The following is an 11,966-nucleotide window of genomic DNA, read 5'->3' as shown; positions in this document are numbered from 1 at the left end:
TAGTCAATTTTACCTTTTTCTTTACCTCATCCATTAATGTACATCCATAAACTCTGTGCTTGAAAAGACTAATGAGAAAGAATGAAACCTCTCCTCTCTCAAGTGGACAAATACAGGGAAAAAAAGAAGGAAACAACAGATCAAATTCTCTCACTTAAAGTTTCAACAAGAATATATTTGTCTTTTATGTCGAAAACTGTCTGGGGTGCTTCCCCTTTAGAAGAACAAAGTCCAATGCCCACAGCACAGTGTCATCCTTGTGTTGGCACATAGAGAGAGGTCCCACAGGCCAAAAGTTGGCCACCAGCAGCACAGTGTGGAATGAATCTGATGTCATCAGGGAGAAGTGAGTCCCAGCCACAGCTGCACCCGTCGCTATAATGACATCCCACTTCTCTTCTTTGAATCCTTCCGTGCAATGGGACTGAAGGTCAAGATCTCCTTGTAAATGTGCTCTTGAAAAGCAGAACAAAATAACCATTAATGTGTGATTTTAGAGGACACAAATAAAAGTTGGAGTGTTGGATGTGCAGAAAAAGGCATTCAGTGGTGACAGCTGAAAGAGACAAAGGAGAGAGAGCAAAAAAGTCTGCCTGAAGAGCTGGAGAGATCTTTGCTGAATGGATAAAAGCAAGAGATCTGAGCCCTACCACTGAGGCATCAGCAGGAGAGGCCCATGCTAGACAGGAACCTCAAAGAAAATCAACTTCTTACTTTTCCACTCCTCTATGGAAAGCTTCTCATGTTCCAGAGAATCATCATAGGAGTGTTGTGCCTCTGTTTCCTCCTCGATATCTCGGAACTGGTCGAAGTAGGGGTGAGCCAAGGCCTCTGTTGCTGTAAGGCGCTTTTCCACATCCAGCTGCAACATCTTGTCAAGCAGGTCCACAGCTGTGGAGGAAGGGAACAGGGCTAGGCAAGGTGCAGGGGAGCACAGGCACCCTGTGCATGAGCCCTGCCAGTGTGGCACTGCTATTTCCAGTGTTTCACCTCCAGACCTGAACAGTGAAGAGAATCCTCAACCTGGCCAAGGCAGCAAGGGGCTCCCATCAATGGAGATGCAAAGTCTGCCCAACAACAGCCTCAGGGAGCTCTTACTAACAGAAGTTAAATTGTGCAGAAATAACAAATTAGACCTGAATAAGCCTTGCTGCACAGATTGAGCTGCAGAAACACGAGGAGTAAGCCAGTAACCTCAAGATATTTCTCAGGTTTAATAATTTGCTTTCATTCAGAACCCTGCATCTCAAAGGAGTCTTAACATGAGTAATCTGTATAGAAATCTGTACATCCCTGGTAAAGAGGAGGGCAGGAAACTCAGATGCTGACTAGTCTGTCAGCCTCATTCCCACTTGGTTTTAAGATTTTAAGACTTTCTTCCATTTAGTTTCTAGAAGAGTTTTGCTTGCTCTCACCTCTAACCTACCTGGGAAGAGAGCTCTTTCTAAGAGATTAATTTTTACCCTGAAAATTTCGCATCAGCTGTCTGTTAAATATTGCTAGATCCAGCTTCTACACTGTACTTAAAAATAATAATTTTTTATAAAAATAGTAAATGGCCAAGAACAGCAGAACATCACCATTGTAATGCCAATAAAAAATAATTCTGCGTTTAACTGATGCATATTTTCTCTGAGGAAGGGCACAAATTGCAAGGGAAAAAAGAAGCAAGAGATTATGAGAAGGAGAAATAAAGTTGGGTCTGTGGCAGTCAGCTTGCCTCCTTTCCAGCTGTGAAAACTCATGGGAAATGCTGGAGATTACTTACCCTGAGGATTTGCTTTAGGGAAAAGCACAGACAAATCCTTCTTGGGGATTTTAGGAAGGGACTTGATATAACTCTTTGCCTGAAAAAGCAAGGAAAGCACAGTTACTGCACGTGGACAGGTGTGAAATACAGCTCTCAGTCTCAGCAAATGAAGAGAAGAGCAAAGCATCCCAGATGTCCCATTTCAGCAAACAGATCACAAAGAGCTATTCTTATTGGTCAAAACAGAAAAATTCTTCTGTTTTAAGAGCCAAGCAGGAGAACAGAGAAGATTGGTGGTTTGCTGGGGCATCAGGCACCTCATGTGGGAGTCCCTGCCAAACACAGCCATTCCCAGTGCAGCACCAGCTCCATCAGATGTGCCACCAGCACAGAGAAATGCCTTCCTTGCCCAGGGAAAAGGGCATTTCCCTGCTGCTGTAGAGGCAGCACCTGTCCCATGCCAAACACAAGTCAGCCTCTTCCCCTGACACCTCTGCCAGCAGGACCCAAATCCACAGAAGCTTCCTTACCGCTTTGTCCTCCAGCTTCTCCAAGAAGTCCTCTCCTGGATGCCCCGTTACTTTCAGGATCTGGGTCAGCTGATCCAGGTCTGGCAAGCTGTGTTAAAGATCACCCTTTGAGGAGCAAACCCCCACCCCAGCGCAGCCTGCAAGAGTATGATTAGCTCATGATACAAACCCACAACAGTCACACAAGTAGAGATTCATTAGACTGGCAAAAAGAGCTCCAAGCCTTTCTTCCTGGAATGGCATTTCCATCAACAGATCATTTTTCTGGCACAACTATGCCAGCTCACAGATCCATGGGCTTGGAAGGGTATGCAAAGCTTTGGGAATGGAGCTATGGCCACACAGGGCTGAACAGCTGATAAAGAACCATGCCACCACAGAGGTGCATTTCTGAGGTCCCCTTCTGTTTTCTTCCCCCAGAAAGATTGGTCTTTGTGATTACCTCCTGATAAACCAGGCTGACACCAGCCTCATTTATAAAAACCCTTCCACACACACACTAAGAATTATTACTCGGTTGAGGCAAAAGGTTTAGCTTGAAAGGATACAGTCTTTTCCTTTAAAGAGTGTTTTCCCAGTCAGCATTTCTGCCATGATACAGCCAATAGACCAGATATCCACTGTTCAGAGAGAAAAAGGAGGGAGGGGGAAAAGGGAAGAAAATAAATTAAAAAATAAAAATTAGAAAGGCAGCAGTGGTTGCTGGGGCTGTCACTTTTGCTGTTGCTTGCAGCAAACACTGATTTAAATTTCACTCCCACCCTCCTCTGTTCTTTCTATGCTGCTAAAATCAGCTTTCATAATTTCCTGCAAGCAGCAGCTCTGGGAGTTGTGCAACACCTCTGGGACCTGCTCTGCTCCAGGGAACACTGATAAAAAGGAGGAAAAACAGCTCAGTGAGATTTGAGCCAGCAGGACCCCCCAGCTCATCACCAGGGAGTCACATGCTGGGCAGGGCTGCTCACCTGTCTGGTTGTAATGCATCCAGTTCAGGATGACCTCTGGGGCTCTGTACCACCGTGTGACCACGTAGCCAGTCATCTCAGCATCAGCCTGTCTGGCCAAGCCAAAATCCAGGATCTGCAATGCCAAAGGAAGAATAAGGAGAAGGGAGGGCAGGAGAGAAAAGAGAAATCCTATGGACAAGTGAGACTCTACTTCTAAGAGAAAATGGAGTACCTCCAATCAGATAATAACAAAGCTCCAAGTACACCACAGACTCCCATTGGATGGTTCAAAGAATTTATATATCTTAATTCCACTGTAAATTGCAAGCCAGCAACAGCAAACCCTGTTGTCATGAGAAGACCCTCCTGAAAGGGTGCTTTGTGCTCCCTGGAAGGTCACTGCCTTTCTTGAAGCTTAAGTTTTGAGTCAATGTGCTTTACTGGAGTTGGTCAGTGACCTGGTGGTGAAGGTGTGCTCCCAGGTCACCACAACTCACCCTTTCCTATAAGAACACCTTGCAGGTGACACAGCATGGCCTCTCCCTCCATGCTGAAGATGAACAAGGTTGACCCAACCTTTATAGGCAGCAGAGCCACTCCCTGAAATATACATTACAGAAAATGCATGCTAGAGCACCACACCAGCCAGCAGCAAGCAAACCTTCAGAGCAACCCTGAAAATGACTTTGTCTGGAACCACAACCACAATGTCCGTGAGAACCAAAGGGCAACTGCAGCTGAATGCAGTTGCCCTTCAGGGATCATTCACCTGCTGCAAGTATTGCTCAGCAGTGCTGAATTTCTCCAGGAAGTCATTCCACACTGCCATCCACGAGGATTACAGTGACAGAAGGCTCATTTGAGGTCCTGTGTCCTGATTCAGCAAGTGACATCAGCAGGGGAGCATTTCCCACTGCTGCATCTGCCAAGGAACACAACGCCTGGAATGGAGGCTCGGGAGGGAAGAGGAAACGTGACAGTGCCAATTTCCTGCTGGCAGAGCAGTTCCTCCAGGAGCTGATGTGCTGCAAAGTGCTGCTTTGCCACCTACCTTCAGCTGGCAGTCTTCATTCACAGCCAGGTTACTTGGCTTCAGGTCCTGCAACAGACAGGAGCAGAAAAATTGGATGTTTCAAGCTGCAATACATCAACACAACTCTCAGTTGAACCTCTGCTTGCCTTTCATGGGTCCCATAACACCCCACGTTCAATATCAATTCAGCACATGACTGAATAAACACCATGCCTGCTATATTAGATTACTATTTTATTATTTTCTGAAGCAGTTTTAATTCAAAAAGCATCATAAAATGCTTCTCAGCTCACCAGAAAATACAGTATTTTCTCAAAATGCTGCAGGAATTAGTAAATCCAAACATATATGGGGTTTTGGTAGGATGGAAAAGAGAGCAGACAGGATGGAAAATTAGAGCAGACAATGCTATTAGTGAAGTGATGGTTAGGAATTTATTAACTTTATGACTATGCTGTGTTTCTCAGACAAAAATCAGAATAAGAGCACACATGAACTTACCCTGTGGACGATGCCAGCTGAATGAATATACTGCAATAAAAAGAGGAGCCACAATGTGATCACCAGCAGACAAAATTTTCTGTTCTCCAGCAGAGAAACAAGAGCTACAAACAAGAACTTGCTGAGAACAAACCTCTGCAGCCTTCTACAGGTCCCTGGTCCCCAGGGCAGCAGTTTGAAAAGAAATTTCTGCCCCAAATTACTGACAGTATTTACAGTGTTATTGCCAGTCTAAAGAAGATGCATAGAGCAGAAGAGGAGGGATGAAGCAATAGCTGCTCAGAGCAAGTACAACAGCTTCAAACTATCAAAGTCATCAAGGTTACAGCAGATGACATGAGAACATGGTTATTCTGGGTGTTCAAAAAATAATCTCAGCCCAAAACCAAAAAATTGCAAAACTGACTTCAGGGGTTTTAGCATACCAGTCAAACCTTCTGTGTGCTCTTCCCCCCTTTATTTAAACTCAAGGTAGCAGTGACCTGGGGAGAGGTGTGATTGAGGTGAACTCACTGATGCCTGTAAGCCACTGCTGTGACTCCAGGTGAAGGATGTGACAGGACAGCTGGAAAACTCTGTCTCTACATCCCAGAGTTTGCAGGGATTGCTTTCAGCTCCCTCAAAGCCAGTTACAGAAACATATTCCTTCCTTATGCTCCTGAATAGAAAATCATTCCCTCTGTCCTCTCCCCTGAGAGCCTCTGTGACAGGTTCAGAGGAGCTCCTGCTGCTGCCAGTCTCTCTCTCTCTGTGCAGAGTTTTGCTGAGGGTTTGGGCAAGGCAAAGACAGAAGCAAGTGCTGCCCTGGAGAAGCCATCCCAAGGCCTGTGGCTGCTGATTACTTTGATACCTGATGTAAGCAAACACTCATTTTATTGATGTGTGCCGGACCAGGAATGGTTCAACAGCCAATTCCTGTTCTGAGGGGATGCCATCAACTCCCCACATCCTCCTGTACAGTATTGGAGGGGAGTTTAGTTAGGGTCAACCCAGAGGTGACACACAGAGGAGACACAGGGAGTCACTAAACTCCTCCAGACCCACCTACCTTCAGCCCTTTCAGCATTTGGTAGACCAGGTACTGGATCTTTTCATCACTGAATTCATGTCCCATGATCTTTTGTAAATCTGTCCGCATGTATGGCATCACCAGGTAGCTAAAAGGCAGTAAGACAAGGCCCTGAGTCTGGAAGAAAAATGCAGGGGACCAGGCTAGCCTTGTTCTCACTTGGTTTGGTTTTTTTGGCTGTGTAAGGAAGATGAGTTGTTGTGACTGTTCCTGGCTAACTAGCACATCCTGCAGAGGAGTTGGAATTTCAACCTGTTCTGAAAATTGCTCTTTCTCCTCCTCAGAAATCAGATATCTGATGTCAAGTAAGAACAAGGATCTTCAGGATCCTGAATTAATTTAGACCTCAAGTGAAGTTCAGTTTTGGACAGCCTTTCACCACCCAGGAGCTGAAACATCTCACATAGCAAAGCAGCTGCATTGGCTCCCAAATTTGTCATTGTAATGTTCTCCAGCCCTGCCTCAGAAGACAACATCCAGCTTCCTTCAGTACCTGCCTGCTGAGGCTGCTAATTAATTGATGGTCTTCCTGCAGGAACTGCTCTGAGAACCTTCACATGCTCTTCCTGCAGGCTGCTAACCTCAGCCATCAGCCAAACCCCAAAACCAGGCACACACTGCTCATCTGCAGTGATGGGGAAGCAAAAAAGATTTGTCCAACATGACCGTGAACATGAAGGGAAAATGCCAAAAATTTAATTGAGAAGAGCCAGAATCAAGAGGAAAAGAAGAACAGATCTTTCAAATTCTAAGTTTAATTGCCCTGAGGCCTGATGAACAATACTATTGCCATACTGAGTGCAGCCCCTTAGCTCAGCAGTCACACAGTGCTAGCATGGGTCACCCTCTGTGTGATGCACCTTGGAATGTAACACATCCTCATTGCACAGCTTGGTCTGTGCTGCTGTGGTGTCCCAGCTGGGAGCAGGGTGGGATCTGTTTACGTGTTCTGGGTGTGTCAGCCATGGGAGCTGAGGTGTGCTCTTGGTTCTCTGTGTCATTTGGGGATGCCTGGATTCTAGTCTGGTCCCTTTGCACCCCAACCCTCTCTGTTATGCTGCTGCTAAGACACAGCTGTCTTGGAAAATAATTAAGTCTGCAAAGAGCAAACAACTCCAGACTTACAAGTCCTGGAACCCCTGGTAGGAGGCAGTGGAGGTGAAGACATCAAGCAGCCCAATGACCTGAGGAAGGAGAGAAGCCCACATTTAAATCTGGAAAGCATTTGCTGTGCACATAGCACTCATCAGCTCTCCACTGGCACATGCACGTGGGTGAACACAGAAAATTCCATCTGAGGAACCCAGGGACTCCTCACTGATGCTGCATAAATGTTTTCCCTCTTACTAATACCTGGGCTTACCCATTACACACCTGCTCCATCCTGGGCACAGCAAACAGGTCACAGGTAAACCCTGAGACAGCCTGCACATACCAAATGTCAATTAAAACACAGGTGATGCCACCAAAAGGACTTGCTCCCAGGTGACAAGGAAACATCTCTTGTGTCAGCAGGAAGAGGAGAAATGAGCACTCACATTGTCATGCTGCATGTGCTTCAGCAGCATCAGCTCTCTGTAGGCTCTCTTGGCAAAGATCTCTGACTGGAACGGGCGGCACAGCTTCTTGATGGCCACTTTCTCCCCCGTCTTCTTGTCTATGGCTGAACTGCAGCAGGCAAAGAAAAAACCATTCTGGTGTCAGTAGAATGTTTGAACAGATTCTGCAACCCCACAGGTCATCTCCTAGAGAAGGGTTGGTTCCTGTGCTCACGGAAGGACAGCAGAGAAAGGTCCTTTGAGGAGCTCAGTGGAGCTCTGCACGCAGAGCCCTGTGTGGCTTTGGGCAGCCTGTGCTCTTTGGGGGATGAGGTGGGACACCAAGAAAAGCACAAGTGGCTCATCTTTATTCCCTTCAACCTGCAGAAATGAGCTGGAGGCAACAGAGCTGAGAGAAAAGGGAAATACAAATGGTTAAAGGTCAGAATTAGTTCTAAGTCTTCCTCTCCTTCCTTAATGCATGGAGATAAGGGAATAAAGATATGGCAATTTCTGCTTTGCCATCTGCTTGGAGGTTGTTGTATTTTAGGGCAGGCCAGCTGCCTTCACTGTATTCTGGAGCAAAGACAGTGGATGTCACATGTTGAAAATGCTGCTGCAATTAATCCTGCTGTGTTCAGAATCCTTGATTACATACTTGCTTCTGTGTAAGAGCAGGTCTGGCTGAAAATGAGACTCTTCTCTGAAGCTGATGAAAACCTGGTACAGCAGCCATTGCTGCAGGCATTATTATGCTGTGTTGTTCCTGCTGGTCACATTGGCTGTTTGCAGCTGGACACAGCAATCCTGTGACAGCTGCTGTCCCTCTGGAGGCTCCTTGCTCAGATTGCCAAGGAGGGAAGGGAGGTCCTCAGACAAACAGCTGGAATTCAGGGTTCTTTCTTAGTGGTGTTTTCCAGAGGTGTCTCAACCCCTCCTTGACTCCTCCCAAGAGGCAAATATGAAAAAAAAAAAAGGTTTTTCCTGCTAAATCCCGCTGTGGATTCCCAGAGCAATTCCCACTGCTTTGGAAATCCCTATCCCATCTCCCACGGGAACAAAAGAGCTGTAAATCATCATGTTCAACCCCATGGCTTCCAGCTGCACCCTCCAGCCTTGCACTGACAAATATTGAGTCAGGAGAAGCAAAGGAAGTGAAGGAACAGCTACACAATGCAGGTGAAGTGCTGAAGATGCTGTAGGGTGTCCTAGGAGGAGTCTCAGTGAGGTTTTGTCTCCATTCCAGGACTTCAGCAGATGCCAGCAGAGGGGACAGCACCGCGTAAAATTTTTGGAGGAGCCAGGAAAATAGAGGAAGGGACTCAGACCAGGGAGTCAAACTGCAGAATCCAAGGCAGATTTCCCATTCTGAGGGTATCCTCCCAGCTGCTGACCTACAGAGCATCTAACCCCAGCACCCAACACAGGAGAGCTGCAGGTGGAGCTTCAGCCTGCGCAGCACAGACAGTGCTGGTTACAGCCGTGCCTTAATCCCAGCCCAGAGCCGATGCAGTCGATGCAGCTGGGAGAGCCCCAGTGCTGTCCCCAGCACAGATTTGGTGAACAGATGCAGTCTGGGCTGACCTGGGGCAGGCAGAGCTGTGTCCCTGCCTTGGCTGGCAAGACCAGCATTGGAGGGGTCAGAAGATCCTTCTTTCACAGTCACACTCAGCTGGAAGCCAAATCCCTGCAGATTTTGGCAAATTAAAAAGGGCAGAAGCAAGCCTTTGCTGTTTCTCCTGAGTTACTTTCTCAGCTGCTCAAGAAGGTGTAAAAGCTGCTGCTGCAGAACGCTACAATAGGAAATTTTCCCAGCAATTCCCAGCAGAGGACAGCAAATCCTAACTCCACTTTTTCTGCCTCAGCTTTGTACAGCAATCAGCATCGAGCCCTCCCTGCTGAGCTCTGTCCATTCAAAACCACCATCCACCCCCGGGCTGCTTCAACCTCTCTTCTTGAGAGCTCCAGAGTTTTACAGGGACCAGTAAAGATTCCTTTTGATGTTTGTTTTTTTCAGCTGGGCAAGGAAACTTGAAAGGATTTCTCTTCTTTTTTTTTTTTTTTGTCCTGTCTTTATTTTTCTTCCTGATTTTCTCAGTGATAAAAATCAGAGAACACTGTACACATATAAATTAAAAGTCAAGTCTAATCCTGCCTGATTTTGCAGGATTTACTTAAGAATCTAAGAGGCAAAAACATATCTGGGCAACCAAGTGAGTGCCCCTCTGTAAATTGGAAGCTGGAGGAAAAGGACAAAACCTGGACACCAGAATTTCAGGATTAGTGCCAGTGGCAGGCCAGACTTTGCCCAACACCTATGAAAACGGACACACCTTTTTTTTTTTCCATTTATTTTTAGCTCAGCATGTTATGAAATAAGGGCTCTGTTCAGATACTATCAATGGACTGTTTCATATTTAACCTTTCAGGGTTGCCCATCTCTGGCTCGTCAGTGCAAACCCAGCAATTTCTGCCTTGTGCTTGCTCTTGCTTCAGGCACCTTTGCCTGGCTGAATAATTAACAGCAGCTCCTGCTGCTCTCTTCTAGGCTGGGGTTATCAGCCATGAAGGAAGTCCTGTCTGTTACTGATATTGGTTTGCAATAATGTCTATCCACTTAATTTCAAACTGGAAACTGTGTCAGGGTGGGGGTTGTATTGTCCGGCTGCTTCAGCTGCCTGGGACTCAGCAGCAAGCACACCCTGTTCCAGCTCCCACCTCTGTAATCACGGACAAATCTCTTCCAGACACCCAGGTATTCCCCCACCTCCTGCCTGTGCTACCAGAGCAAGCAAGAGTCCAAAGCAGCTCAAAATCTGCCTGACCCCAGTGCCGAGGTGACGCTCGGCTGCCCCGGCACCCCTGCCCTGTCCCCTCTCTGCCCACCCGGGGGCATTTTCTTCAGACGAGCGAGTGTCCAGCTGGACAGGAGACAACCTGCCCCCATCCCACATGCAAATGTCCTTCCTTAATGGAGGGGTGCTGCCAAGCGCCTCCTCATTCCCCCCCGGCACGGAACTCCCAACGCCCCCAGCTCCGGGCGCTGCGAGCGGGACCCCACTCACCAGACGGAGCCGTAGGCCCCGGAGCCCAGCGGGTGGAGGGATGTGTATCTCCTGGGCAGCTCCCAGAGCGTGTTGTTCACCTCCTGTCTGTAAAAGCCTCTTCTCCTTGCGATGTTCATCGCCCGGCGGGTGTGGGACAGCCACCCCCCCAGAGTAGTGGAGTACGGGAGGGCTTCTGGGGTGAGAGCGGGACAGGGAGGCTTCCTGCGCTGGTGAAAAAGGCTCTAGCGAGTTTCCTTCTCTGTTTTCAGCTGTTGCGAGCGTGAAGGGACATGTCTTTGGGCCCTCCTCCCTCCGCCTCCACATTGGCAGAGGTGAGGCATCGGGTTTCCTGACACGCCTCGGTGTTGTACAGGTGCCTCTGGGCTCTGCTGCAGGAGGGGAGCAGCCAGCCCCGCTCGGGCACGCCTCTGGCCGCCCCTGTCATCCACAGCTCCCGCTCTGCTGCTCCATCAGCCCGGAAATATCCTCACGGGGCTCGGCCAGGGGCTCATGAAATCCCTCCTCCAAACAAGGGGATGAGTAAGGACTCGCCGAGCCGGGGAATCCGAGGGACGAGCCACAGACACATCGCGTCAGGCACGCAGGGGATCCTCTCGAAGCCGATGGACAGCTCGTGACAAAGGACACCACGGGATCACATCGATGGCGCTTTTCTCCCGAGCCAGGCTTCCCAGCAGCGTGGGGAGGTGCTGAGAGTGGGCTGAGGCTCTCCAAGTGACTGCTGCGAGGGGTTCCAGGAGCAGCTGCGGGATGGGAGCATCTCCAGGACGGTTTGTGCCCCAGGCTTTGCTGGGCGCGGTTTCAGCTCCTGCAGCAGCTCCCAGCCCTTCCTGGCTCCTCTCGGACAAAGCAAAGCCCGTGGTCACCGCCGTGTCTGTGAGCCACCAGCCCAGCACCCCCAGCCCACTAGGACCATTCCTGGTGAGCAGAAAGCACCTCAACATTTCTCTCCGGCACCAGGAGGCTCAGGTGGGGCTCCCACGCAGGAGGTGCATCCTCCCCCCTCCCCAAAGGAAGTGACTAAGCCGAGCCTTACCAAGCCAGCCCAGCTGCTTGCACAGTGTTCTGCCCCAGCAGCCCTCCACCCTGCCCAGAGCCTCTGCTCCTTCCATACAGGTCACTTGCAAAGGTGTCCCTACAGGAAAAGCACAATCAGGGGGGTGGGGAAAATTCACTGTGCCTGCTTTATGTGCAACCACTGCATTGGCCCTTATGCTCTTCAAGCAGCCCAGCAGAGCCTGCTGTTCACAAACACCAACAGGGACAAGGCACCACGGCAGTATCTGTGTAATCAGCCATGGCTGCAGCAGCACAGCCCGGAAATAATCCACGGCTTGGCTGGGTCTATAAATACACCTGTGAGCAAGAGGTGTCACAGCAAAAGCTCCTGGTCCTTAAGCAAACATGTAACTCTTGGGTTATTTGATGAACACAGCCCTTGCTCAGCTGCTGCTGCACACACAGGCAATCAGCACCCAATTAGGGAGCCCTGAATAGCTGGGGCAGGTCTGGGCTGTACTGAGATAACTC

The 11,966-nt window shown here is 48.7% G+C and overlaps 1 protein-coding gene across 1 annotated transcript; it reads right to left on the bottom strand.

Moving 5' to 3' along the window:
* Positions 1-222: 222 nt before the first annotated feature.
* MAPK13 (mitogen-activated protein kinase 13) lies at positions 223-11,145 on the bottom strand. Its single transcript, XM_030965667.1, has 12 exons — positions 10,434-11,145; positions 7,369-7,498; positions 6,956-7,014; positions 5,810-5,918; positions 4,762-4,791; positions 4,279-4,326; positions 3,246-3,360; positions 2,829-2,900; positions 2,281-2,360; positions 1,769-1,847; positions 715-891; positions 223-455 (listed from the first exon to the last, which is right to left on the bottom strand). The coding sequence occupies exons 1-12, from the start codon at positions 10,550-10,552 to the stop codon at positions 376-378; spliced, it is 1,098 nt and encodes a 365-aa protein (XP_030821527.1). The 5' UTR covers positions 10,553-11,145; the 3' UTR covers positions 223-375.
* Between the last annotated feature and the right edge of the window lie 821 nt (positions 11,146-11,966).

Source organism: Camarhynchus parvulus, chromosome 26 (genome assembly GCF_901933205.1).
Source record: "Camarhynchus parvulus chromosome 26, STF_HiC, whole genome shotgun sequence".
NCBI lineage: Eukaryota > Metazoa > Chordata > Aves > Passeriformes > Thraupidae > Camarhynchus > Camarhynchus parvulus.
This window is presented reverse-complemented; position numbering and strand designations above follow the sequence as displayed.